Genomic DNA, 27,432 nt, shown 5'->3' on the forward strand with positions numbered 1-27,432 from the left:
CCGGTGGCGCTGCCGGCCGGAGTATTCGGTTTGGCGTTTGCGTTGGTTTTCCCTTGAGGGGGGAGCCGGCCGCGGAGGGCGGCCACGCACCTGCCGCCCTTCTCCGGCCGCCACCAGCCCCCTGCCCCCGCTGCGGGCCCACCCCGGCGCCCCGCCGGCCGCGCCCCCGCCGCTGCGGCGCGGGCGGGCTCGGCAGCGCTGAGGGGGACGCGGGGCGGGCGGCTCCGCCGGGGCCGGGCCCGGCCCGGCCAATGGGAGAGCGGCGCGGCCGGTGACGCGGCGGGGCGGGCGGCTCGGCGCAGGAAGCGGGGCGGGGGGCGCGGCCTCGCCCGCCGGTCGCGACGTCGCCGCCGCCGCCGCCGCCATGCGCCGCTGAGGCGGGCGCTGGCCGGGCCGGGCCTCGCCTCGCCATGGGGGCGCCGCTGCCCAACGGCAGCCTGGGCCTCACCGACAGCCCCCCGCAGCCGGGCGGGGGGGCGGCGGCGGGGCCGGGAGACCGCGGCTGCGAGAACGGGGCCCTCATGGACAGCTTCGGCATCTTCCTGCAGGGGCTCCTGGGCGTCGTGGCCTTCAGCACCCTCATGCGTGAGTGGCGGCGGGGGCGGGCCGCGGCCTCCGGGCCTCGCCGGCTCCGCGCGGCCCGGGGGTGAGCGGGCGGCGGCGTGCCGCGGCCGGACGGGTCCCTTCCGCCTCGGGGTGGGGGGGCTCGGGCTTGGTTGAGGCTGCCGCGACCTCTCTGCCGCCTCCCGCGGCCGTCCCGGGGGGGGCCGCCGTGCTGTCCCGCTCCCGGCCGAGCCGGGCCCTGAAGGGCCGCGGCGGCCGCAGGGGAGTGCGGCCGCGGCCGGGGCTTTGCGGGTGCCGGGTGAGCTGGAGCGGGGCCCCGAGGTGAGGCTGCGGGGCACGGCCCGGCAGCCCGGGGAGGCCTCTCCGCTCTTCCCCGCGCCCGCCCGGGGGTCTCTGCCCCCGCAGGGCTGGAGCGGGGCCTTAGCCCCCGCCGTGCTGCCCGAGGGAACGGCTGGCGGGCTTCGAGGGCGGCTGTTTACGATGAGCAGCGTCTTTTCCGAGAGACTGTTTCAAGTACTTAAAGCAAGTGCACTTTCTGAAGTTTTTTTTCCTAATACTTGCACCCATGCTGCTCTAACTTATCACTTTGGGGGTGGGCGTGTATTCTGCTTTGAGTTCAACCGGCAAGATGCGGTGTTGTGTGCAGAATCACTCGGTTTTAGAACGTACAAAAGAAAAAGTTTAGTCTGTATCGGTTTTACTGCAAGTGTACCTTGTCGTATCAGCAGCAGCAAAGTAAGGCACGCTTTTTAAAATCACAACGTGCTATGGTGCGCTTAGAGCACGTGCTATACCTTGGAGTTGGAGTAGACTCGTGGCTGTTTACAGCGGCTCAGCTGATGAGGAGTAACTTGTTACGCTGTTCGTTCAAGTCTGGTGGAAAGGCAAGAAAAGCTGGAGGCCGTAGTGACTCCAACCCTGCCTGCTCTGAGGGAATCGCAATGTGGAACGGTTCTGGTAGATTTTTCTCTCTATCCCATACCGTAGTTAGCGTTCTTTCAGCAGAGTGGTGAAAAACAAACCCCGTGCCATTCTCAGCTGACCATGAAGTTGCTGTTAACAAACTGGGGAGGAGGGAAAAGGGAATATCAGCTACAAGTCTTTTACAGCTTGACTGATCTAAAGGCCGAGATCCTGGTTACATTAGAATTGAACTGATACCCTTTCATGCTAGCATCATACCATTACAGCCAAGTCAAAAGTTTGCTAACACACTAGATTTGCATACTTTAGTGTTTCAGTCATGCTTAACAATTGCATTGCTTTTATAAAAGCTATGCACGTAGCAGTCATCATCATGTTACCAAATGACGACCGTAGTCACTGGTGTAACATTTGGTCAGTCAGAGCATCCTCATAATAAGGAGTTTTAGCAGTTTCCAAACAAAAGTACCTCTCTTTAAGAAGATGATGTGTACATATTGTTGGTTTTGGAATTAAGAGATGCAAATAGATAATTCTTACGGATTGTGCATCAAAAGATGAAGAACTAGACATGTTATTTGTCAGGATAGTATCTTTTTTCTGGAAATGGTATCACTTTATGCATTTTACAGTAACACTGGGATACTCAGTGAAGATAAGAAAAACTGAATACAAGAAGTATGGACTAGGAAAATGAAAGCCTAGTTGTTAGCTGCACTTCCTAACTTTGGTTAGATATTTTTAAACCATGAACTGTTAGAAGGAGATTATCAATGAAGTGCTTGCAATTGTGGAAGAAGGGAGTGAAAGGAACGTAGCCAGTCCTTACAGTGGTACTGGTGAGAAAAGGAGTCTGTTTCCAAAGGAGATTGGAGCAAAAAGTAGCAACTTGTCATGCTTACAAGTGCTTACGTTTAAAAACAAAAGGATAGGTATGTTTGTCCCAGTTTTGACAGCCACTTTCTCTTTGACTTTATTTTGGGCCTCTCACCTAGCAGGAGGAGAAGCTGGCCCCACCACGTGGACCAGTTACTCGGTGAAAGATCAGTTGTCAGTTAAATGCTGTGCTGTCCTGGAGGGGATGCTTCTGTTGGGTCTGCTGGTTTTGTCTGAATGTTTCTATCCTTTCTACATCATAAGCAAAATATCTGGTATGTTGTTCCAAAACCTTTGAAAGTTACCTCAACAAGTAGGACTTTTTGTGATCCACGTGACAGATCTGGTGGGACAGAGAAGCAGGAACTTGTGGCTGAGAACGGGAGGGAGAGAGCATGACCTCCCCTCAGCAGTCGCCCCGGCACATACACAGTTGTTCCTGTCCCTGAGCTGCTGTGGCAGAAGGGATAACGCAACTTCTGGAGCCGGATCACAGAACCAATACAGCAAGAAAAATAAACAGGGAGACGTGGTCATTTTAAGCTGGAGTATTTCCTTGCTCTGGTCCTCCAGCTGTCCAGCACAACAGAGGGGGTAGCGCTGAGGAAGAAAGAAGTGGCTGTAGGCAGGAACTACTTGAGAAATGGCACCGCTGTCAGGTCAGAGGTGGGCCTCCCTTTTGAACAGCATTAGTTCTCTGTATGCGGCTGTATCGCTTCTCTAGCTCTCTTCCATAAAAAGTCAGAGAACTGAAGACACATGGCTGGCTAGCATTTAAATTATATTTATATAATTATGTATTGTATTATATAAAACTTAGGGTGAGTTAGCCTTTTTTTTTTTTTTTTTTTCTTTCTAAAGGGAACCCTAGAAGGAGATAGATACTCTAATACTTTGGTTGTGATTAATGGTGCAGAACCCTCTGTAGAAAAAGAGATGAAAGTAACAGCAGCGGACATACATTGTACAGTTGCTCTTTATGCACAGAGGCTGTTTTCCTTTGAAAAATATTTGATTTGACATGGAAAGAATAAGAATTTTTGGTAAGTGGCTAAATCAAAGGATGACCCAGACTTGCCCTTTTCTATATAAATCTTACCATGCTTGTGCTCAGCAGAACAAAGAATTTTTTTTTCCTCTGGTCATAGTAACTAGCTGTAGGAGGAAGACCTTTTCTGTGCCTCCTTAGTAGATGTTCATCTACAAATGACTGGAGGAGTATTGTTAAAGCAAAATTGTTTAAGATCTGACACTGCAGTTCGCCACTTTCTTGTGTGTGCACCTATCCAATTGCTGTAAAGTTATGCTATCAACTGACCTGCCAATGACATCAGTTAAACTTCATCTTTTAAGGGCTAAAATGTAGTTAAGTGTCAGGTTTGTAATTTGTTGAAGATGCGGTGACTGTCTGATAGAGGGAGCATGGAAACTGCGTTGCTACGACTATTTTTTAACACTTCAAAGAAAGGTTTTTACCCCAATTATATTATCAGCCTACCTCATGTGTCCCCTCACTACTAAATTCATGCAACCAAGAAGTGACAGAGGCAGAGAAATTCTCGCTTAGAGCTGACGAAATGATCATTTGAAATTAAATCTGAAGTTTCCTTTTCTTTGTAGCTCTTGCCTCTTTGTTCTGTTGCACAAGGAGTTAACTTACTGTCTTACCTCACAGTAGCCTTTTAAAGGATTGACTTTGTTCTGTTATCTTCACATTCAAATAGACAACCTGTTGTAAACCCCTAATCTTTTTCTTGTAGAAGATAGTTTAGCTAGTTATCTATCCTGGGCTTATACAGGAGACTCCCTAACCCCCTTAACCAAAGAGTAGAAGTTTACATTTGTTTTTATTGCTACAAGTTGTTCAAGGCCACTTAAATCCTAGCCTCCTGCTCTCCGTGTAGAGCATCATTCACACACTAGGGAAGTGAGGTCCTCTTCTGTTGTCTGAATCAGCAATGAATATACTTAATACTATCGGAACCCACTAGTGGGTTGTCTGTAATCACTGTGCATTAATCTGAACTGCTCTGAGTTCAGCTCCCTGCTGCAAGAGGCACATTGAAACAGTTTCACCCAGACGCTTCAGATGTTCTAGTACGTCGAAAGTCCTACTGAAGTCAGGCTAGATGACTTCTGTTGCTTCTCTCCTAACCACAGGCTCTAACTCCCTATCAAAGCAAACTAATTGATTCGAAACTACCCCTTTTTGGCAAATCTGCTTGGACTGGCAGCCCTTTTGGATTCTGACTGCTAATTTTCCAGTCTGTTAGCCTGCTCTTTTTGAAGTCTGTTGCTTAATTTTGCTCTTGTCCCTCCTGCTTAAGTATGCATTATTTTCCACCCTAGTTTATTTAAGCCAAGCCACTTCATAACAGGAAGTCTTAATGGGTTTCTCTTGATGGAAGAGATGTATGTTTATGCTTCAGGTCAGTAAGCCAAAGATCAGCAGTGACATACAGGCTTCGGAGTAACAGTAACAAGTTTATTCTGCATGGCAGTTTCCTGAGGTGTAGGGCAGTGGCTTGCTAGCAAGGTAGTGTTTTATTAATCAAGGTGTTATTTAAAAAGACTTGATATTATCCCAACTTGGTCATATCCTATCCTTGTATGTATCCACTCTGAGTGACGCAGTATGTGTTCACATGACTTGCTGACGACCACCTTGGAAAATGTTCTTTGAGCGACTGATTTTAAAACTTGTCTCATACAGAAGTTTCAAATCACAAATAGTATATTTCATATTTATGAAAATATGAACAGCATTGAACTTACACAGTGGATCACACTTGGTCAAATGCGCTTTATTCTTTTTCCTAGAACTCTTCATGGGTGCAAGTTCCGGGTGAGTTGCCAGATATATGCGGAGCTTGCATTCCAGCGTGTATTTGGGGATTACCTGGTATTAGACCGTCTGAAATGGCTTTAAGGACCACTTCCAGGTGTCACAGCAATAGGGATGAATCCCTCTCAGGGTAAAGGAAGGCTAGTAAGATTGAACTACATTAAAAGGCGGGATCTGGGGAGAGAGCAAAGGGAGAGTACACTTTTAAAAAGGAGGAGGTGGGGGAAAAAAAATCCGGAACGTGGGAGTAGCAGGACTTTTTCATCGGACCACAAGTGGGGTCACTGGGCAGCGAGTCCCCAGCGGGGTGGGCCCCAGGGTGCGGGGGGACCCCGGGGAGGACCCTGGACAGCTCCACCGGGAGCGCCTCTGGCTGCGGGCACAGCTGGCCGCCAGACCTCATCCAGCCTCCCCTTCCCGGGGAGCTCTCCCGTGGATTCAAAGTTGGGGTTTTAGTTCAGTGCTGCGTATGTAAAGTAAATAGTATTCTTACCTGACAGTCAGTCTGCAGGTTTGGCTGACTGTCTGGCTGAGGTGAAGGGGTGATGCAATCCCTTCCCATGTGGCTGGAGGCCAAGGAGGAAGCAGGATGGGGTGATGCTAGCAGAAAGAAGGTGCTTTAACCTCTTGCTCCTTTGGGCCCAATCCATGGTAGTTACTAATGATCGGTACCTTAGTGGGGTGTACTAGAGAACAGCTATTATTCTGCAGGTTAAGTGGCTGCTTGTGGCTGCAGGACTCATAAAAGCCCCTGTGAGGTCACTTTGGTCACAGCCAAGTAAATTATGCCTTACAATGATCAACTGTTTTGTTATCCCCAGATAGTGAGGTATCGCATCTGTGTTACATGGTTGTTTCTTGTGTGTTGTAAATAAATAATCAGGCCTTTCAGTATCTCTGTGACATCCTTAGTCGTGTTTGAGACAAAAATGAGAGCTGCACTAGAAGCTGTGTCAGGAAAAAAAAATGCAGCCACATGGGTAAATTAGCTAAATAATTTGCTTTATCTTACCAAGTGTTGTGGTTTAACCCCAGTCAGCAACTAAGTACCACACAGCTACTTGCTCACCCTTCCCCCCCACAGTGGGGGGAAAAAAATGTAAAGCCCGTGGGCTGAGATAAAGACTGTTTAAGAGGACAGCAAAGGAAGAGAAAATAATAATAATGATGATAAAAGAATGTATAAAACAAGTGATGCACAATGCAGTTGCTCACCACCCACTCACCGATGCCCAGCCAGTCCCTGAGTGGCAACCGCTGTTCCCTGGCCAACTGCCCCCAGTTTATATACTAAGCATGACATTATATGGTGTGGAATATAATGGCCAGTTTGGGTCAGCTGTCCTGCCTGTGCTCCCTCCCAGCTTCTTGTGCACATGACAGAGCATGGGAAGCTGAAAAGTCCTTGACTTAGTCTAAGCACTACTCAGCAACAACTAAAATATCAGTGTGTTATCAGCATTATTGTCATACTAAATCCAAAACACGGCACTATGCCAGCTACTAGGAAGAAAACTAACTCTATCCCAGCCAAAACGAGGACACCATGCTAATATTGTAGTACTCTTTAGTATATAAAATACGTAGTTGGGATAAATTCTGTCCATTGTGATCTCTACAGAAGAAGATAACTCTTGCTGACAAATTTCATGTTGTATAAAAGCAAGTAATAATAGCTCAGCTCATCTGATCCTTTTTTAAGTGAAGCAAGTAACCTGAAATGAATTTAGGAATAAGAATTTTGAAGTTGTTTCCTATTTTGAAAACAGAAGACCAATCTTGTTTTGTAGCGTAGTTAGGTGTCTATCTCTGCATTTACTGACCATAGGAGAAACATGTTTACATAATGTTTGAGTCCTGCTTAAACTACATTTCCTTGGTTTTTTTGATTAAAACTGCTTGCAAGATGTCTCATTCTTTGTTGGATATAGATTGTAATAGCACTTTATTGGGTGGCTTAATGTCCTGATAGTGTCAGGTCATTAATATTTTGGTGTCGCTAAATGCAGCAACTATTCTTGAAATGCCATGCCAATAAAAGTTAAGAAAAAAAAAGGTATCAGTTTAGACAAATAATCTGTAAACTGTAAGTTAGTTACGCTTTTCATTAACAGTTGTCTGATGCCCTTCTTTGTCTTGTTGGCTCAGAATGTATTACATTTTCTTACAGTTTCTTACCCAGCTGATTGCTGGACATAATTGTCCTCCAGATAATAAGATTGTTCTAAGTATAATTACATGTCATTCACATTATGAAATGCTTAGGAAAAAGGATAAGTTATGTTGACATTTGGAAACTATTAAAATGATAAATTATCCAGAAACTCTGAAGCTGTGTTTAATTAGAACTAACTTCTGGACTGTTAGCTAGACTGTTGTTTAGCTGTAAACTGCATAATGAATGTGTTCTTGACTAGTGTTTTATAATTAAATTTGTAAGGAGCTGATTTGTACGGACAGTGCGCATTTTTGCATTCTGCAGTGATATTAATTTCATGGTTAATGAAGTTTGCATTCTTAAACTGGTATTTAACAAGGTCTTCTCTGTGTGGATTTTGTTGATGAAATGAAAAATCAGGTCTGCTTTCTCATGCCTGCTGGTAGGAAATGCTTCGCATTCTCAAAGATTTCTTGATCACAGCAAAACGTGTTCCCTACAAACCTAAGTATGTTAAATCTCACTGGCAGACTGACTATAAGCTTGGAGCTTGCATGAGACTGCCTTTGCAGGTGGTGTGATATAGGGGTGAGCTTTTAGGGTTTAATCAGGAATAATTAAACTTGTTCGCACTGTTGCTCAGGATACTGAAGACCTGTTTTTCTACCACTGACCCTGAATCACACATTTTATATACATTTGTTGTCATATGTAATGAATGTTGAGGATGAAAAAGTGCTAAAATGGATTCACAGTTTAAATTCCTCATAGTTCACATTCATGGTTCAGCTTCATAGTTCCATGTGTAAGTGCACAGGAGTGCTGAGCTAGAGTAGGGAAAGGTCATCCCAAGGAAGGTACTAGACTTATTTTTTCCATTGTTCACGATGATTTTTTCTTTAGAGGTTGCTTTTTTTTTTTTTTTTAATAATCAAGTGTTTTTGTAACTTGGAATGTTTTGACTTTGGTCATCTTAACTTCTGTCACATTTTTGGCTACCCCAGATTCTAAGACCAACCATTCCTTCTCTTGTAGTAACTAATGCATTTTGGCTCACCTGAGAGAAGAGGAACACAGTACTATGTTCCCTTGTTTTATCTGGACACCAGGCATTAAACAGAGCTCAGGAGGACTTGGGAAGCAGCTGGTCTGTAAGCTGCGAGGTGCTCAGGACACGAAGATTTGTGACAAGAAGTATTTGTATACTTCTGTTTGAGAGGTCTCTCCATTGCTGTGCTCCACTGACACTGTTGAAAGGGATGAACCAATGGAATTACCTAGAAATTGTTGGTGAGATGTGAACTAGAGAGAGGAGTTCCTGAATTTTTAAGCGTTTCAAATTTAACAGTAAGTTTTGTTGGACTGACATCAGTTTGGTAACTGGTAAAATTTAAGAAATCATTGTCCTGAGCCTGAATGCTTAGAACTTGGCCAAATACTGTTTTATAGAGTTCATCTTACCAATTTTGGACAGGCTAGCCAGTCACCTTGAATGAGTACTTACAGAAACAAACTTTGTGTGCTTTTTGTTGTTCCACTCTAGCTTTTTCCATTTGTCAAAAATACAGATTTCCCCGCCCCCCCCCCCCCCCCCCCCCCCCCCGCTCCCCCCCCCCCCCCCCGGAACAAAAATTACTTACATTACAAGCAGTTATTCACAACTAACAACATATATCCTCTGTCTCTAATAATTCTTTGAAGATGTTATGCTCTAAAATTTTAATTCCTTTTTAGAATAATTGCTTTTCATTTCTTACTTGTGCTGGAAGATACCAGCTACGGTGCATCTTCTTCGAGCATACCTTTCTTGTTTTGAAGCTGATGGTGTGACTAGCAGCATATATTAATTTATATGCATAGGGTTTTAGTGTTTTCATTGCAAGGTAATTGTAATGTTAGAAGATGAAATAGTCTAAGGACTATTTATTTTATTTAAAATTAAACAGGGGACAAAAAGAAACCACCCTTCTCCATGTGATCTTAAAAACTTGAGCTTTCTTATGGCAGTATGTTTTTAGTGCTGGCATTAGGTTTTGGTGTTGTGAAGCTTTTATTAAACTTACACAAACGCGAAGAGGTATGAAACTTTTAAGAAGAATGTTCATGCATGTGGAAATTATTACATGTTTTCATCTTGATTTCAGAAATTTAATTTATGCATTAAATACCTAGTTGTTAGATATGTTATATCAAAGAAGTCTACATAATTGGCCACTGACTCTCCTTTCGTGATATTTGGTCATGTGTGAAGAGAACATACGAAAGTAGGTAGTGTATTTTTTTGTTCTTTTTAAAGCAGTTGGTGTTATGTGAAACGTGTCATGCTTACAGTTCAATGCTTCAATAGTTTCAGCAGCCTGGGAAGAATGAATCTGGTAAGCAAAGCTCTTCAGAATTTAAATGGACTCTAAACATATAGTGTACATCTACCTTTGGCCTCCTTGATTTAATATATTTGCTGTTTATAATTTTCTACAAATGGAAACACAGTTTTCCTTTTACAATGTTTTTGGGTATATCTGAACTTGTATTTTGGGTTTGCTGTCTGCTTTTAAAACTGCTAAAGTTACTGACTTAATTAATGTTTTAATGAATGATGAGTAAGTTCGTAGCTGTGCTTTGGCAGTTCTGTCAGTTCCCAAGAGCTGGTTCAAAACAACCGGCTTGAATGACTTAAAAGTTCATTGATATCTGTTGTCATACTAATAATGTTAGGAAAGCTTCATGTATTATTGAGTGATCTTGTGAAAGCTGTATGTGAAAATGGTGTTGTGAATCGTAAATTGCTGCTTAGTGCACATTAATATGGATTGATTCTGTTTGTTTTGTACTAAATAATTCATGTTTCCCAAATGGTTCTTACTTTTAATAGGAAAAAAAAAAATCCACTTGAACACAGCAGGCTGTATTTTTCAGCTCTCACTAGATGTATGTATCACATTGTAGGAATGGGCTGTCTGTTTCTCTGGCAACCTACTAGGGGGTTTTTTGGTAGTTTTTTAATAACACCTGGTTCAGAGTATGAAAGTGTTTGCAAGAGGGCTGTGTATTAAACTTCTAAAGCCAATCTTACAGGCACTTTTAGTACTGGAGGCTTAGATTTGCTTTGCTTCAGCTATCTCATACATGTTGAGGAAATGATAGCATATGCTTCTGTCTCCGAAAGTGCTGGGAAGCTGTGCTTTATTGTGACCTTTCAAATAGAGCACACCTTGACCGAACAGTGCTATGTATGCTAAATGCAAAGATAACAAATGCCTGTCTCCAAGATCAGATCTTGTCTTAAAACTTTAATATATGGATAAATATTTCCTAAGCTGCTTGTGCTGCTTACCTTAGAGTTCTTAAAGCAGTTACTTGCCACCCTTTATTTTTAGTATTGCTATGGCATTGGCATGTCTTTCAGGAAGTAAAGGGCAGAATACTTTTGTTTACATAGTGCGTATTACATGCGTTTTCTGACTTCTAAAGTGCTGCTCTCTATAGGGAGATAGCAAATAGGTTAGCAATTGAGGGTGAGAACTTGTGTCTAATTCTTTGTCTGCTAAGTTAGTTTAGCTATTTTAAAAGTAAGCTTTACCTTTAAAAAAAGGAAAAAGGCTTATTTACAATGGCTATTGATGTGGTATGTCTGGGCTGCATGGTCTACTAAGACACATTTGTTTCCTTTATTGACAGCCAAGTTAATGCTTCTGTCAGAACCACACTATCATGTGCTACCAGGATGCATGAGATCAGCCTTGGTGAAATTGTCTTAGACTGAGTTGTATGTGACAGGTAATATGGCTTATTTGTTGTCCCCCAACCAATCTTTACAAGCTAAGCATTTGGAAGATTTTTTTTTGAGCTTAAAATACGTACATGTTAGGAATAAAAAGCTCACCAACCTCATGTAATGCATTTGGCTGCCCTTCCTGACGAAGCAACATTGTCTGTTTTATTCCAAAGCTCAGGTAGCAGTATTCCCCCCTGCCCCGATAATGATTTGTCCTCTCCTCCACTGCACTGTGAAGGGGAGCTTCACTTTGTAATACCCATTCCCTTAGTTATCACAAAAGCTTTGTAGGAACCAAATTTACAGGTAGGTTTTTAGCTGGGTGTGGAAGCAGGTAGGAAGTAAATGTTTTTACAGAAGTAACTTCCAGTAACTGTCATTCTCCAGTGTTTATCCAGCAAGCATTGCTGCCCATTTGATAAATTACATGAAAACCAGTGTTGGCACATCATTTTCCATCATCTTAAGTCATCTGTATTGAGACAAAAGAGCCCTGGTCATGAGATAGCTGGGCTTGGCTGATGCTCGGCAATAGCATATTTAACTTTGCAGGAAAACAAAGTCCCTTGTTCTCTGCTCTAACAAGAGTGCCAGTCAGACCTGTTTAACTATTGCAAAGTTTTTGCTGCCTAAAAACTATAGCCACAATGTAATTCTAACTCATGCCATTGGAATGAAGAGACTGGCATAAGATCTGCAGTTTTGCAGGTACTGCATGGCTGTCCAGACACTGAATCATTAGTCTTACAATGTCCCTGAATAACTAACTAGCCTGGGTCATTAAACTTTGTGTCCAGCATTTCTATAAAGTTTCTCTCTGGTTGACCATCTTTAATGGACAAGTTCTTAATTACACACATATCTCTACAGAACCACTGAGGCCAAGGACGCAGTGGAATTAAGAAAACAGGTTGCGTACTTGCATGGCTAATACTGTTTTCTGTCTTGCAGAACTGTTAAAAATCCATTTTGCAGGGGAGCAAAGCTGATGAGCTCATGCGCTTCATAGTATGTCAGTCTTTAAGATTGACTAGAACAAAATTTTCCTTTGAGTGAGTTATTCCATAAGTTTCTTCATCATGAAGAAACTGCAGTTCCTGGTATCTTTCTCCAATACAGCTATATCACTGAATGTAGCTGGAAATCAGTTGCTCTAGTCCAGTATAATTTCTTTAGTATAAATGGTGTCCAAGAGTGGTGACAAGTCTAGGTCATTAAGCAAAACTATAATGAAGAATTTTGGGGTTTTTATGTAGGGAAATAAGCAGCAGGCTTTCAGGGTATCCTGTATTTGAGCATCTCAATTGTAGTTAATGGGGCATAGGAAGAGAAGGAAGAGTTGCAGTAGGGCAAAAATTGAATTATCAGGAACATAGTGCATTTTCTTTTTTGTCTGGAGAAATGAGCAGCAAGCCAAAAACAGTGGTTCTTCTGGTCTTTTTTGCAATCACATTTATTACCTCTCTTTCACACACACACTCTGGGTTCCTATTTTTTTAAACTATGGATATAGGGAGATGGTGAGGTCATAAGTGTCACAAAAGCTTTTGGCAATCAAGTGATATGTGATTTACACACTTGTATACTTTTTTGTAAGGCATCATTTTACCCCATTCTCATTAGGCATGTTGTTTCTTGCAAAGTTAATTTAAAAAAGAAAAATCATATTCTGGGGAAATCTGTAATTTCTTATTCCCTCTTTGCTGCTACCAAGAAAATAATGGGGGGGGGGGGGGGGAGGATAAAGTGAAACTCCAAGACAAGCCTCTTAAAAGCTTTGCTTGAGTGGGAAAGGGAGGTAAGTTCAAACATATGATAAAGATCACAGGTAACATAAAATTCACCAATAGTTGTCATGGTGGTGTGAATTTTCAGGAATTATTAGTGTGCATGTGCTTATTTGTAACAGACATAGCTCCTACTGTTGTGGGAAAAGTGTTGATACTAATAAGCAGAACAGTGTTTCTGACACTCTTCCTAAACTGAACTTTAAAAAATTGAAATCTGCCCTGCATATGTAGTTGATTTTACAACTTTTTTACAGGGTTAGAAATTGCAAGACCAAATTTATGATGCATATGTTCTCCTGATAACCAAATGTTCTGAAAATAGTTGTCCGAGAAGTAGCCATATGAAATTCTGCATCCAATTCTGAGTTTGGATGCTAATGCTTGGTTTAACTCTTCAGCTGTTACTCCATACATAGTTAGCAAAACAGCGTTCTACTGGAAACTTTAATACTTGTCTTGAATTTTGGAAATGATGTGAATTAATATCAAAGTAACCCTGCAGATCACAACTGTGAGGGCTGTGTTGGAGGATCTGTCTGGTTGCAACATGTTATTTAGGAAACCCAGGAAAGCCAACCTGCTGGAGGAGATTGACGCTCTTGTGATACAACACTGTATGGAAGCTCAAACTGCAGCAGATTTCTCACTGTTAAATTCTGTGCATACATATACGTGTGTGTATGGTTTATAGTTAGCCGTACTGTAGCCCTTTGGTAACTGGTTCAGATCTTGGAGCTTTTAAGCGTTGTATCACAGAAAGATGATTTTTAGACTTATAGACTAATTTTTATTGGAAGGGACCCCATGTCACCTGCTCCCACCTCCTGCTCAGAGCAGGGCCAGCCTATGGCCCCTTGCTCAGAGCATCATGCAGGTGCATTTTCAAGGTCTGTGAGACTAAAGTCACTGCACCCTCTCTGGGCAACTTGTTGCAGAGTTTAATTGCTCTCATTGGAAATTTTTTACTTCTATCATGCTTCATGCTGGAATTTCCCTGGCTGCAACTTGCGGCTGTTTCCTTGTGCCCGTTGCCTGTGCACCTGTGAGGAGGGTACGATTCTGTCCTCTCTGAAACTGCCCACGCACGTGAGCAGGTTAGCATGTGTGATGTGCGAATGTGATCTTATCCTCACCAACATTTCCTCCTTTTGGCTTTCTTTTTCTGTTTGGTGAGCTCAGCTGTCGCTTTGCTGAGGTCTGACAGAAATGTGTAGGAGGTTTACGAAACATTTTGTCACATGCTTTGTCTTTGACCTATTCTTGCAAAAGTTTTAAGAAGCACTGGAAATACAGGTGAAATTCCCAATTCTCTCGTCAGAAGAGCAGTGTTATTGTAGTACAGCTGCAGACGTTATTGAGCGTGCTGAATATTCTTTAGCTTATTTTCCTTTTTTTTAATTTGAAATTAATGAGCTAGAGAAATCTTCTTAGATCTTTACTGGGTTCAGGAAGTTTCTTATTGTGAACTGCCAGAACATGTGTCGAAGAAATGCACTTAATACATGATACATAGAAACATTTCAAATGTTTGAGTTGGGCCAGTTTTGTGCTGCTACAAGAGCAGCCATCCAGAAACTGGAGTTCTTGAATCTATATTGAAGTTACTTCACATCAGCAAAATATTTCCCATGGGACTTTTTGAGGAGGTGAAGGAGGGAGAGAAGGAAAGGCTGAATTCCAAGTACAGATTCAAGTGTTGCTTTTCATATTCACAGTTTGGAAAGGTTTTACTTTATTTCTCGTCTCTGTTCTTATACATGGCCTTTATTCTTCCCTATGAGTCTTCAGTTTTCTGGAATACTTATTACAAAATTCCTATGTTAAAGTAACTGTTAGAAACCTTTCCACAGTACTCTGGCATTCATTATTCCTAGAATTTCGATGAAACGGGAGAACAATTTAATGAACTTGAATTTTGCATAAGCAATATTCTGCCTTATATGCTTGTCTGTTATCTGTCCATCTGGCAGCTCACATGCTTGTTGGCAGAAGCGCTTTTATTTCCTTTCCTGAAAAATTCTGGCATTGAATGTATAAACAAGCAGCACTTCTTTCTTCATTTATAATTCAGCATGAAATTCTGAACATTATTAGTTAATTAATATTAAATATGGTGAATTCTTGCTAGTGTGAGTGTAATGCTCGGAATTGAAGCATATGGAGTGGTACCACCTCCTCACAGTGAGAAGTTGGCAGATTGAGATCCATCTGCCAGCTGACACACGCACCAGTGCACGTCTCTGAGTTTATGCTGAGGCGATGCAGACTGCCAAGAGAAACTGTGAGTGGGGCTGTGAGAGCATCTACAATCATGACGTATTTTGGGGGAGGGCGAGTGGAAGAATTGCATTCCCCTCCCCAACTTGATAGATGCTTAAAAAAATTTACAGAATCTTAATTTGAAAATGTGTGCTGGCTTTTGGTTGCAAAATTAATTTGTTAATAGCAAACACACTGGACCCTGAGCTTAGCAGTGTGGTTATTTACAGCCTGTTGCTTTTTTGCTCAATTTACTCACCTCCTTCCCCAGCTGTATACAGCCATACAGAAAACATGCTCCCTTGCTGTGGGAGAAGTTAAATTGCTCTCAACTTGAACCACTCTGATGTGATAGTGTGTTGTGTTGGGTAGGCAGCATAACCTAGACGCTGCATCAGGGGTACGTAGGAAGATACCTGACAATATCTGTGTATGTCAGAAATACCCGATGTTCACAGACGTAGACGTGTAAGAAACTAGGCTGAGAAAACAACCCTGTTTCATATGGATCTACTGAGCTTTCAAGTGTACAGGTACATATTCATCAGGTAACAACTCCTAAAGCATTTAAACAGATTGTCTCATTTCATCGGGGGGGTGGGTAGAAGTTTGTGGTGTGATCAGCTCTTTAATACATTCCCGAAAGACACCTGTAGAGGCCTTCAAAGTTAACTCTTCTCTTTAATGTTAACTCAAATGAAATGTTACGTTTTCAGAATTGGCCAGAGAAACACAGACCTTCTGAAGTCTTTTTCTCACTATGGATAAAATTTGAAATGGTGTTAGATGAATTGGTTTTGAATATCCTCTTCCAAAATGATTTTTTTGTGAATACTTCAGAGAAAGAAATGAATCCACAGCCTTGTACAACTTCTTCATAGTATTAATAGACAAAAGCCTAAGCTTGGAATTTCCCCGCCCCCGAAGTATGTAAATCTTACCAGTTTAATTTCAGTTTTATCTGCAGAAAAGCATCTTGCACAAACTCTGCAGTAAGTTGAAACTTCTGTTTCTTGCATTTATTTTGTGATGCCTTGTGGCTTCCTGTTGTTGTGCAAAAATAACACTAATTAAAGTAATCCATAGTGTGACTGGGGAGGACTTGTCATAAACAGCAAACGGGTTAACTTAGCTGGGTGTTGCTCATTTTTAACAGAAGTTTTATATTTATGGCATGCTGTTCACAGAGAAAACTGCTGGCAAATGTTGCTATTACAGCTTTATCTTTGGTGTAAATGTACAGTCTTTTCCTCTTGTCACTTTTTAATTACTAATGGTCGTATTATATGGGGGTGAAACACAGTTTCTCTCTCTGCTGTCAGAAGCAGTAACAGGACAGACAGTAAAATGGCAAGTTGTTAGCCTGGTGCTAATGCTGCCCCTCCACCTTGGAGGTGAATTTTTTTTTTTTTTAGGCATTTGGGTAATTATATTAATGCCATATTGTATGAGGACAGTTGGTTTTGGGGAAAATTGTCTTGTGAAAAAGTTGGTTGGTTCATAAACCAAAATGTTTTCTAAAGGTTTGTAATCTAGGTAAGCGTAACTTAGATACAGCTTCCTACTCGAAACTTAAATTCATTGCTAATACCTATCGATATTTTGCCTGACCTATACACGCTATGGTTTGTGCCTTTTAAGACAGAATCTCTGCAAGCTGAAGGGGAGGAGGCAAATTGGGACTTAATTTTTTTTTTTTTTTAAGAGATAATTTCTGAAGTAAGAGCCTAAATAATTATTTTTCAAGGCTTACGTTGAAGGAACTGGTGAGTGACACTGAACCTTGGAGAGGAGGAGGATGTTGAACCCATATATAAAACCCATCCTTAGTGGAAAGGTTTTCCATTACCCTGTTATCTTTGGTCTGTATTTGCGATATATAAAGAATTAGTATCTTGCAGCTGTAACAGAAAATAAATCTGTGTTACGGAATTAGGCTAGCTCCAGCAGAGGCAAGGCTGCCATGGCTCCCTGCCCCAGGTCCAACCTGTGGCAGGGCTGAGCATGCGTTCCCGGAAGGGAAAAGGGTTTGCTTGCCCAGAAAGAGTTAGAAATAGAATTTCCTAAGAAGATAGGACAAACTGCAGATCAGACAGTAGAAGTGTATGAACCAGCCACTGTTCACGTATGAGTGACTGTTTTTATCTATTTTCCCACACTTGTTCTGCCATGAGTCATATAGATCCTTCCCTTTCCTCACCTTTTGTTCCTCCCCTAAACAACCCATAGTAAGTCTTGTGCAATCCCAAAATGCTAATCCCCTGCATCCCATACCTGTCCCATATGCTGATGCACTGACCACCTCCCTCCCAAAGGTGCTCTGGAGCTGGCTCCCCAGGATGGGTGTCACCCCTGGCTGGTGGGGCTGTGGCTCTCCCGGGACAGCCATCCCTTCCTCCGAGTCCGTAATTTGTGTTTCCCCCTCTGCCTTTGGGCTTCTGCTCCTCTGGGCTTGTGGGGATGGACCTGGGATGGGCTGATGGCTCCTGGGATAGACCTGGGGGTAGCCAGGCAGGGTGTGATTTGGGCTCTCCCTCCTCCTTTGTGGGTGTGCAGAGGGGCTTTCTATCAGATACCCAAACAATTTGTATTATAAACTGTATCAAGATTGAAATAGCCAAATTTGTCTTTTTTTTTTTTTTTTTTTTGCCTTTGTATAGTTGGTGTTAATTTTAATACTGGATTTTTTGAGTTTTTAATATGTTAACAAGTATCAACCTTTTTGTGAAGGGATTATCTGACTAAAAAAAAATCTGTCCTGCTTGCAATTCAGTTTGCCCACAAAAGTCTAATTTGTCATCCATAAAATAAATATACTTTGTCAGAGAATATATTTGTCCTGTTACTAATTCATTTGATTTATTTCGGATATTATAGATTGCCCCTGTATTGTGAGAATACTTTCCAATTTGACTTTTGGTCTCCAGTGAGCAGAAGCAGCGGCTTTTTCTAATACCTGCTTTACTGTCAGAAATTAAATTTTCTGGATGGGCAGTCATAAAAGCGAAAGCCAATGAAATAGCAGTCGGTAATAGATTATTTTTTCATGTGAGGTATATTGGCAGTCAGACGATGGATGTGTAGAAACTTGAAGGTGACGGAAGGGAGCCAATTGCTTTAAAAATGTATCCTTAGAGATTGATAAGGTGAAATGCAGTTGTGTGAGATCTAATTTATCAAATAATGTAACGTTTCTGCGAGATGATTTGCTTTCACTTTTCTATATTTTTGTTGGCTTAGGAGTTGCTGATTGTCTTCAAATTTTTTTTCTTTTTCCTTCCTTCTTAGTAAAACGCTTCAGAGAACCAAAGCATGAAAGACGCCCCTGGAGGATATGGTATGTTTCTGCATGTTTTATTCTTAATATTTTTGTTTCTTGCATGTTTTAGAAATTGAAGGAATGATTGTTTGCATGTGATGATAAAAAAAAAATTATGACAGGAAATCGGTGACTGACAGTGAAGAACAAAAAAAGTTACCAAAATACATGAGTCAACGAAAAAGTTGTCTTCTGTGTGCTTCCCTGCTAGTTCTTTCTTACTAAACACTTCCAGGTATCTCTACCAAGGTGTGCATTTAGACATAAAGCTGAAAGTCGTGCTTCCTCCTGAAGACGGAAACTTATAGTTGCCCTAAGATGTACCTGAATATCTACAAACTTTAACATAAGCTTGCAAGAAGCTCTCAGCTGGGCTTAAACAAAATTCCCTGTTCTGCAGCTATCCTGCTACGTATAAGATAGAAAACAGTATGGTAAAAGATATAAATACATAAGCCATAAAAGAATACAAGGTGTAAAAAGTATATTTGTTTTTATTATTTTTAAAAAGTTGTTGAATTGTAGCAATGCCAACGTAACCTGTACTAGTTTTGAGACTGGTGTAAATGTTAAGCTGTCATTCCAGTTGTTGAAGACTTCAGTGGTTTAAATTCATCTCATACAATGCTACTTTTCATAACTAATCCTGACCTTTATTTTATGGAAAAAATAAATACAAAATCTTTGTGTATTACAGTCTACCTCAGCCTGAAATTGAGTAGTGTGGTGATAGCCTTTAATTCTTAAGCAAAGAATCTTGTTCTGAGACTTGAGTATTGTTATTTATAGTATGGTGTACTGATTAGATAAGTAACTCACTGGCTTCCTGCCTCATCTCCAACAGTCTGCTTTCTATGTTGTGCAATGAATGCAAGAGAATAAAGTTTAAGACAAAATTGTCAGGGAGGGGAGATGAATTCAGGCATAAAATGTTGTTTGGATCTGTTGGGGTGTTTGGATCTTTTTAGACATGGAAACAACAGGCAAAATGGATGTTGGTCTGTATAAAGAATGAACTCTTGCCTACAGAATACTTTTGACATGGTTCCTATATTTAACATTTAATAAAACATCCATTGGAAGTTTTGTTTTTGTGCGAAGGATGATGATAAAAGAATGGTAAGTGCTGGAGTCAATACTGAATCAGTACCTGAGGGGTTTTTTATATTTTCCCTGTAAGTAGCAAACTATTTTCTCTCTAACTCTGCCATCTGCTTTGGAGAAAATGCTTTCAAGTTTGTAATTCTTTTGCAGTGTGGTCTAAGCTGTTGTACTTTAGATATAACTCAGTGAGACCACTTCATGCTTTCAGGTGAAAAATATGTTGGCTTTTTAGCAAAATACTATAGATAGAGGAGTCATTAGCCAGATATTAAGTTGTTCACCAAGAAGTACCCGATAAGGATTTTATTTTTGTCTGTGCTGTAAACTTGCTAAAAATGCATAAACATAGGAGGACTGAAATATCTAGCAAGGCTTGGATACTTATTGTTTACAGGAGGTTATTAAAGACTTAGCTAGGTTTAGTGAGGATTAGCTCTTGGATAATGCATATGATATCAAGAGGATATCCCTGGACTTTAAATTTACAGTAGTAAGGTTTCAAGTTAGTACGATTTGGTTTATTGTTAGCAATATTCAAGGAAAAAAAAGGGGCAGAATTTAAAATGGAACATTGTTAAATAAGCTAAATACCATGACACTTTATCATTCTGGTGTTCTTATTTGAAGAAAAAAATAATAATTGAGATGGAATTTTAATTAACACAAATTTGCAATGTCTGACTGTGGTGTAAACAGTTTTGTGTGCCTTAAAAACTGTTTTTACTCCCTACAGGTTTTTAGATACTTCCAAGCAAGCAATAGGGATGTTGTTCATCCACTTTGCAAATGTCTATTTATCAGACCTTACAGAAGAAGACCCTTGTTCACTGTGAGTGTTTAATCTCAGAATAATTGGTCTTTATGGAACTTCTGCTCTTGAGTTTGATGGTGTACGTGGACAATAATGCAAGATATAGCTGAGAGACCAATTTTCATGGTAAAAATCAATCACTTTCAAAAACCTGTGGTTTAAGCATAGTTCATCAAGGATCAGAGTTCTGCTTGTCTAGTTCATGGCTGGCAGGACCTAGGAAATCTTTTTCTGGGCTGTATGTAGATATACATATAGATATAGGGTAAACTCTTACTACTTCTCCCTCTCCAGGTAATGAATGAGGACTTAGGATGCGCATTGTAACATGAGGCTGTTTACTGAGGAGATGCTAGGATCCAAAGGAAATTCATATAAAGTTGTGTACACTGACCTCCAACTGCACTGTTCGCTGCAGCAAGGCTTTAATATAAAGTCAGGTTGCTTTCAGGGATGTTTAGCAAAAACCATTCATGCTTGTATTTTCTTCTAAAACCTGCATTAGCTACTGCAGTATTATTTTAATTTTGTTAAAAGCAGGAAATCTTGCTCAGTACCCAGGCAGTTAGTACAAAAATTAATTTTGCAATGTCACGCCTGGAGCGGTGTGACTAAGTAGATAAGCATTTCACTGTAGTATATTAAACCTGAAGATTTTATGACTAAGACCCCATCAGGCTCTTTACAGGAGCTCCTGAAGCAAATGGTAATTGTTTGGGTTTGTTCTTGATAGGGCTCATGCTCAAAGAAGCTTACACATTCCTGGTTAATAGAAGCTGTGAAATTACTTTTAAAAGCTTAGTAATTTGCCCTTTAAAACCAATCCAGTTCCTTCAATGGCATCTGCTCACTGTTGTCCTTTGGTAAACAAAGGAGCTACACAGCTCAAGGAAAATGCTTGTGTTGCTTCACAAGCCTGTTTTATTTCCCTTATTCCTCCTTGGTTTCTTTTGTGTTCTTACATGCTATAAATGTGCAAGTAAAACACTGCTTTTCCCACCACAAAGCATTTTGGTAGGGAAAATGTATTTATTTTAACACACTAACTATAAAGTTATAATTATGACAGTTTCAATCATAGCAGGCATTATTGCAGGATTTTCCTTGCTTAACTGATTTAAGAATTTCCTGATAGATTTAAAAGCTTTCTGGTGCAAATTGCTTTAACTCCCTTTTTATATATTAAAGTATATATTCAAGTAAGCTAACCAAAGCATGTCTGAAGTTGTCAGTGTTTAAAGCTAAAGCTTAATAGTTTATTATAATATTTAAAAATTCAAAATAACTTTGTGTTGTGTACTGCATTTTCAAAATAAAAGGTTTGCTAACCATGTGCGTTCTCTTCTACATGTTTTAATATAGTCTACATAACTTTATTTTCAAATACCACTTTTGTAAAATGACACAAAACAAGTAAGAGGGTGAAGTAGAAAACTGTTATTCACTGTTCTGAGGATAACAAGAATTACAATGTGGAGCTGTATAATTTTTCAGACAAGGGTGCAGGTCCTTCTTGTTAGCACAAAAAATAGCATGTTGTATCAACCAAAGCCACTTGTCCTTTCTTGGAAAAAATGTATGTTAAGTGTGCAAATGGGTCAAAATTAGTGAGTAAAAGCAATGCTTCTGTCTGTGACTTTAAATAATAATAAGTTTACCAGCAAATTCAAACATGGATAGTTTTCTGTTCTTTCCTGTTTTATAGTTTGTGGGTCATTTTCAGAACAAAACCAGAAAATGTAGTTTCAGAAAACATTGTGGTTCAAAGCTTGGAAAGAACTACAATTGGAAGTTGCCATTTGTTAGTTCAGGAATGTAGTGCTGTAATTCAGGCAGGTGTGTGATAATATCAAAGCTGATAAAACATCTGTTAAAACACCTCGACAGATGGGTGGTTGTTTGAAGAATTTTAAATAGAAAAAGCAAACAGCACTCTTCTGTAGTGCAGGTACTCAGCTGGTTGTATGTGGTACACCAGGAAGTTTGTATGAACCCCAGCCTTTTACTTGCTAACTCTCAGCCAAATGCATTTATCTGATAGTGGCAGCAACTTGTTTTGTTGCTTGTGCCGGTGCACCAGTTACATGTCAGTAGGGTTAATGCAGTGCATCACAGAATGAGCATGTTGCCTACATGTAGTGAACCTGATGTGCTTGGGAATATCAGGCATACTTGGCCAGTGCTGTGAGCCTAATTTGATGTGAAATAGGTGTTGGCACATCTCTTCTCCCTGCTCCTGATGGCTGCCTTCCTGCTATAGACTTACAGCAGCCCCTTGTGGCCTTAAAATGACTTGTGTAGACTTGTAATTGCTGGGTTTCCTCTGCCAAACACTAGACCTTGATTTTAATGTTTGTCTAATACACAGTTCATTAAAACTCTGATTTGACGCACAACTGTTAGAAAATAACTATTTTTTAGAAAGTTCATGGGTATGTCTTGGCTGAAGCAAGGCATGTCTACTTAATTTTTATTTTTGAGCTGCTCTTGAATGGCATTTTGAGGGTCAGAATAGCTTCTCCTTTACTGTTTTGAGTGTACATATTCTGTCTTTGCTTTCCACTTTCTGATACTATTTTGTCCACATGGACTTGTCTACGCAGCCAGCAGAAGCCCACAGGTCTCTGATTTGCTGTTTTATCCCTGCAGATAAGTTCTATAGACTCTAGAGTTTACCTTAAGTGTTTGGAATTACCAAATAAGAATCTCGGTGACAGGGATTTACTGTGTGTATTATAGCTGGCTCTTTCTCAGCTGCTGTTTTGTTCAGCTAAAATCAGTGATAGTAAATAAACCAAACTGACTTACAAAATGCTCTGAATTTCAGCTGCATCATTTAATGGAACCTAAGAATTAGTTTGAAACCCATAGTAATCTCTAGTTTCTTGAAGCATAGGTTAGATCCCAGAAGCTCTTCTTTGAAGCAGTAAAATTAGTAGCACAGCAGTTGTGTGTCCGTTGAGGGGTGGTTTGGTTTGTTTGGGTTTTTTTTTCTTTTTTCTGGGAAGGCTCATTCCTGATTATTTCAAATGTTTATTGGACAAGAACTGAAGTACAAGAAAGTAAATCACTTCTCTTCCTAACACTAAGTTGAAATTTAGCCTAGTGACTATACCCTCTAGGCATGGTATTCCACTGCTCATTGCTCCTTGTTGAGGCCGGGGGGGCTCCCTTGAGCAAGAAAAACTGTCTGGTTGTGGTGTATTTCCCCCTCGGAATGAAAGTGTTTTGGGTTGGGTTTTTTTACCCTCAAATTCCTTGAGGTGTCTTTAAGATAACTTTTTATTCCTTTTCCTTTTATTCCTTTGGTTTTATTCAAATACAGGTTTTCAGTGCAGAATGAACTGAGCAGTGGTAAAAAGGAAATCTGGTTTTAATTTAAAGGAGTAAAATGAATATTGGAGTTTATGCACATGCACACACCAGAGTTCACGAAAATATAAGTTGGAGCTTAACTTTAAGGACAGAAACAAAATATTGAGACTCTTCTAAAACTATTTTAATTTTAGGCTAACTATGTAATCACAAAAGAAGGTAAATGATTATTCTTAATACTCTGGCTTCTCAACATATATACAGATCTTTGATCAATTGTGGTGTTAAAATCCACCGAACTTTTAGAAAATGGACCCTTGCTCCTTGTTTTCTTTTACATTTTTTCCTTTCAGGTACCTTATCAACTTCTTGTTAGATGCCACATTAGGAATGCTGTTAATCTACATTGGTATACGTGCAGTCAGCGGCATTGTGGAATGGCAGCAGTGGGAGTCTCTTCGCTTTGGTGAATATGGTAAATGTTTCTGTTCTTGCACTGAAATAATTTTCAGGATAGAATCTCAGAATACTTCAGCTAGTGCTTAACTCGTCTTAAAATCATTATACAATGATTATAGTGGTTATTTTGATATTTCACTTGTCACGAGGGTTCTTTTAAGTTCTGTATCTCTAACCTTCTGTGTTAGAAAGCTTAACAAGTCTAAGCATTTAGTGAGTTTGGAACAACTTGAATTTTTTTTTTTTTTTTAGGAGTGATTGAACAAATTATGATACTGGCTAATCTCATGGAAAAATAACAGCATGATAAATTTACTCTGAAACACTTCTAAATAAATGGTAGCTGGAAGGTCATTTCCTATTAAAGCTTTCACTGAACCACATGCCGTTGTCTGAAGATACAGGCTAAGAGTTCTGCCAAGCCCTCTTTAAACAATCACATACCTTCAGTGAAGAGAATGGCAAGATAGCCTGTGCTTGTCCTCAAGTAACTATCACTCAAACTCCTGCACCTACAAGGGCTTGTATCACTGACAAAAAATGCATACGTCTTTCGTACAGGCTAAGGGAATCACTTTCATGGGAAGTTGTAGGTTTTATCTTCCATTATGTTAGCCACAGAAGTCCACTGATCTGCAGAAATTGTGGATTTGCAGATGCAGTTGGGTATCATACATACTCAACATCAACATTTAATTCTGTTCAACCTGTTATTTTCAGATTGGTTAGTCTGTCTAGTTGGGAATGAAAGTTCTGTATAGATGCTAAAAATTACTTTTGAAGCTCCTTGAGATAGGAAAGGGGGGAGAGGTTGCGTTATAAGAGAGCTGTGGCTCTTCATCAGAGAGAAAAACAAACAAAAAACTGGTTTGGGGGAAAAAAAAGTTAAAATAATGTTTGCCTAACAAAATAAAGGCTTTCATAGCAGTTTTGTAATTACCATTGGTAGGTTTTTTGAGTTTTTAGGTTTCTTTGTTTTTAATGAGCCTAAGTAGCTGACAGGATTAAGAATAAATAAATAAGGGCCTTGCCAAGTTGAAGCACTTTAAAAGCTCGGGAAGTTTACAATTAAATAGCATAGCATTAACTGCTATTTGCTTTAATGTCAGAGGTTTAAAATAGAGATGATGACAAGCATCTATCTTAGGAGAAATAACTGCCTATACCATTAGGGCATTTTTTGTTACATTTATGTTGATTTAATGTGTGTCTTTTAGGGTACAGTTTATGACAATTTAAGCTGGTTAAATCAGCACTGCCACAACCCTGTTTGTCTGCTTTTTTCCCTACATGCCACGGTCCAATATTTCCACTCTTTTCCTTGGACTGGTGCATATCTGACTCTTCAGCGAACTGATTCAGAGAGCTGAACCATCAGAAAATTCGCCATATGTAGAAAAGTAAATAGTTGCTACAGATCAGTCCCCAGACTTGGGTTTCTAAGGGATTAAGTAAGCAACAATGCCCAGGAAAGGGAAAAGGGCAAGGAAAGCGCTGAGACATTGCTGAGCTACACCTTCTGACTGAATTTTGAGACCTATTGCCCAAAGTCCCTTTTTCTGATTGTTGATTTGGCTTGAAGCCATTTAAAGATGTTTGAACAGCTTTCCACTCAGAGCAAAAAACTTGGTATATCTGTTACAGTTACAGGTACGTACTTGTAATCATGTCAAATACTAGATTTTATGTCTTCCTAATAGTATTCTGCCTTTTTGTCTTGTGTAATCTGTTCTGCTCTCCTGTTTTAACGTCCTTTTAACAATAAGTGGTCTCTGTGGATGGGAAGATGTGGGGAGTATATTCACTCTCCTGAAATTTGTCTGTGTCTCTTACTGACTTCCAAAATGAACCTGTTTTTATTTTAGTTAGTTATGAGGCATCTGTGACTGCAGTAGCTAAGCTCTTAAGATCAACAAATGAACTTGTTACTTATGTTCTGCTGTGGAGGTGGTCTGAACTAATCCATTATTGTAATTTTGAGTTAGGAGATCTGAAATGTCTAAACTTGTTTGTCAAGTATTTCTTCTCTGTGTGTGTATAAGCCATGTATGAAATTATATAAGTCCCCTTTACTTAGTTGTTCTTACCAATATCAGATCATTTGATTAGTGAATATTCAACTTTCTTTTCTGTATCTTCATTAATGTGCTGTCCCGACCTTAGTGTGTTGGATTTTTTTAAATCAAGCTATCGTAAGGACTATTAAAAAGCATATTGTAAATCTGTGTTTCCATTAATCATGTGGGAGAGGCTTCTGGTACAAAGAGAACTAGATAGCAGATGGAAAGTTATTAGTAAAGGCTATGCAGTAAGATTAGACCCTATGTAAAAAACCTGTCTAAAAAGGACAAGTTGCATTGGATTGTTTGCTGCCCTCTTCAGTTAAGTACTACTGTTGTTTCTGAAATGAAAACCCTCATACCACTGTTTTATTTAAAATTTTTTGCTTTGGCCCCAAGAAAATTCTTGTCTTATTTTTCATAAGACTCTTGAAAATAATTAAGTTAAGTAGAAGAGGGGACTAAAATGCAGTCCTGTGGGGTCACAAGTGTGTTTAGACTTCAGTATTTTGAAGTTAAATATGGATGTTTAGCATACATGGGTGGTGAGGTGTCTGCTCATTGAAAGGCATCAGAGACTTTTGGCATTTTATCTGTAGTAGTAAAGTTAAGTCCTCAGGTTGGAGATCAGTGTGATTTCAGTTTGTTTGCAAGTGTGGGAAAACAAACAAGAGCCCCCCCTGCCCCAACAAGTCTCCTCTTGTGATTGAGCGATGTTGTTTGTGTTTCTAGAGCCTAAATAATCATTTGTCTCAAGTTAATTCTCACTGTGAGCTCATTTCCCTTCTTAGCTCTATTACTTGATCCCTGGTGATTCACTACTTGAAGCTGTCACAAAAATAGCAGTGTCCTGCTGGTTTTAAAAGCCGCCTCTTTATATGGAGGGTAGTTTTTAAGCATAAATGCCTCAAGGAAAGAATGGATACCAAAATATCAGCATTCATAAATGGTTGCTATTTGTACAGCAGAAGAGCACTGCATGCTGATTTACGAATACAGTAGCATGATGCTCCCTCAAGTGCTTTTTTTATGTGAGAATTTTTAAGTTTATTAGATTTATTTTCATGTCTTCAGTTTTGTATTTTCACATTCATTACCTCAGCAGCTGGATTATAATAGAAGTGCAGAATCAGTTAATATTTTTTGAGTATGTAAAGAGGAGAAAAGCAGTCG

At 40.2% G+C, this 27,432-nt stretch overlaps 1 protein-coding gene across 1 annotated transcript in view; it reads left to right on the top strand.

Annotated features, from left to right (window-relative positions):
- The first annotated feature begins 410 nt into the window (after positions 1 to 410).
- STIMATE (STIM activating enhancer) overlaps positions 411 to 27,432 on the top strand; it is a 35,505-nt gene continuing 8,483 nt past the window's right edge. The window contains exons 1-4 of the mRNA XM_075714307.1: positions 411 to 585; positions 18,480 to 18,528; positions 20,348 to 20,443; positions 24,094 to 24,215. Of these exons, the coding sequence (XP_075570422.1) occupies positions 411 to 585; positions 18,480 to 18,528; positions 20,348 to 20,443; positions 24,094 to 24,215 (442 nt within the window). The remainder of the gene's footprint in view (positions 586 to 18,479; positions 18,529 to 20,347; positions 20,444 to 24,093; positions 24,216 to 27,432) is intronic.

This window comes from Pelecanus crispus, chromosome 7, assembly GCF_030463565.1.
Source record: "Pelecanus crispus isolate bPelCri1 chromosome 7, bPelCri1.pri, whole genome shotgun sequence".
Classification (NCBI taxonomy): Eukaryota; Metazoa; Chordata; class Aves; order Pelecaniformes; family Pelecanidae; genus Pelecanus; species Pelecanus crispus.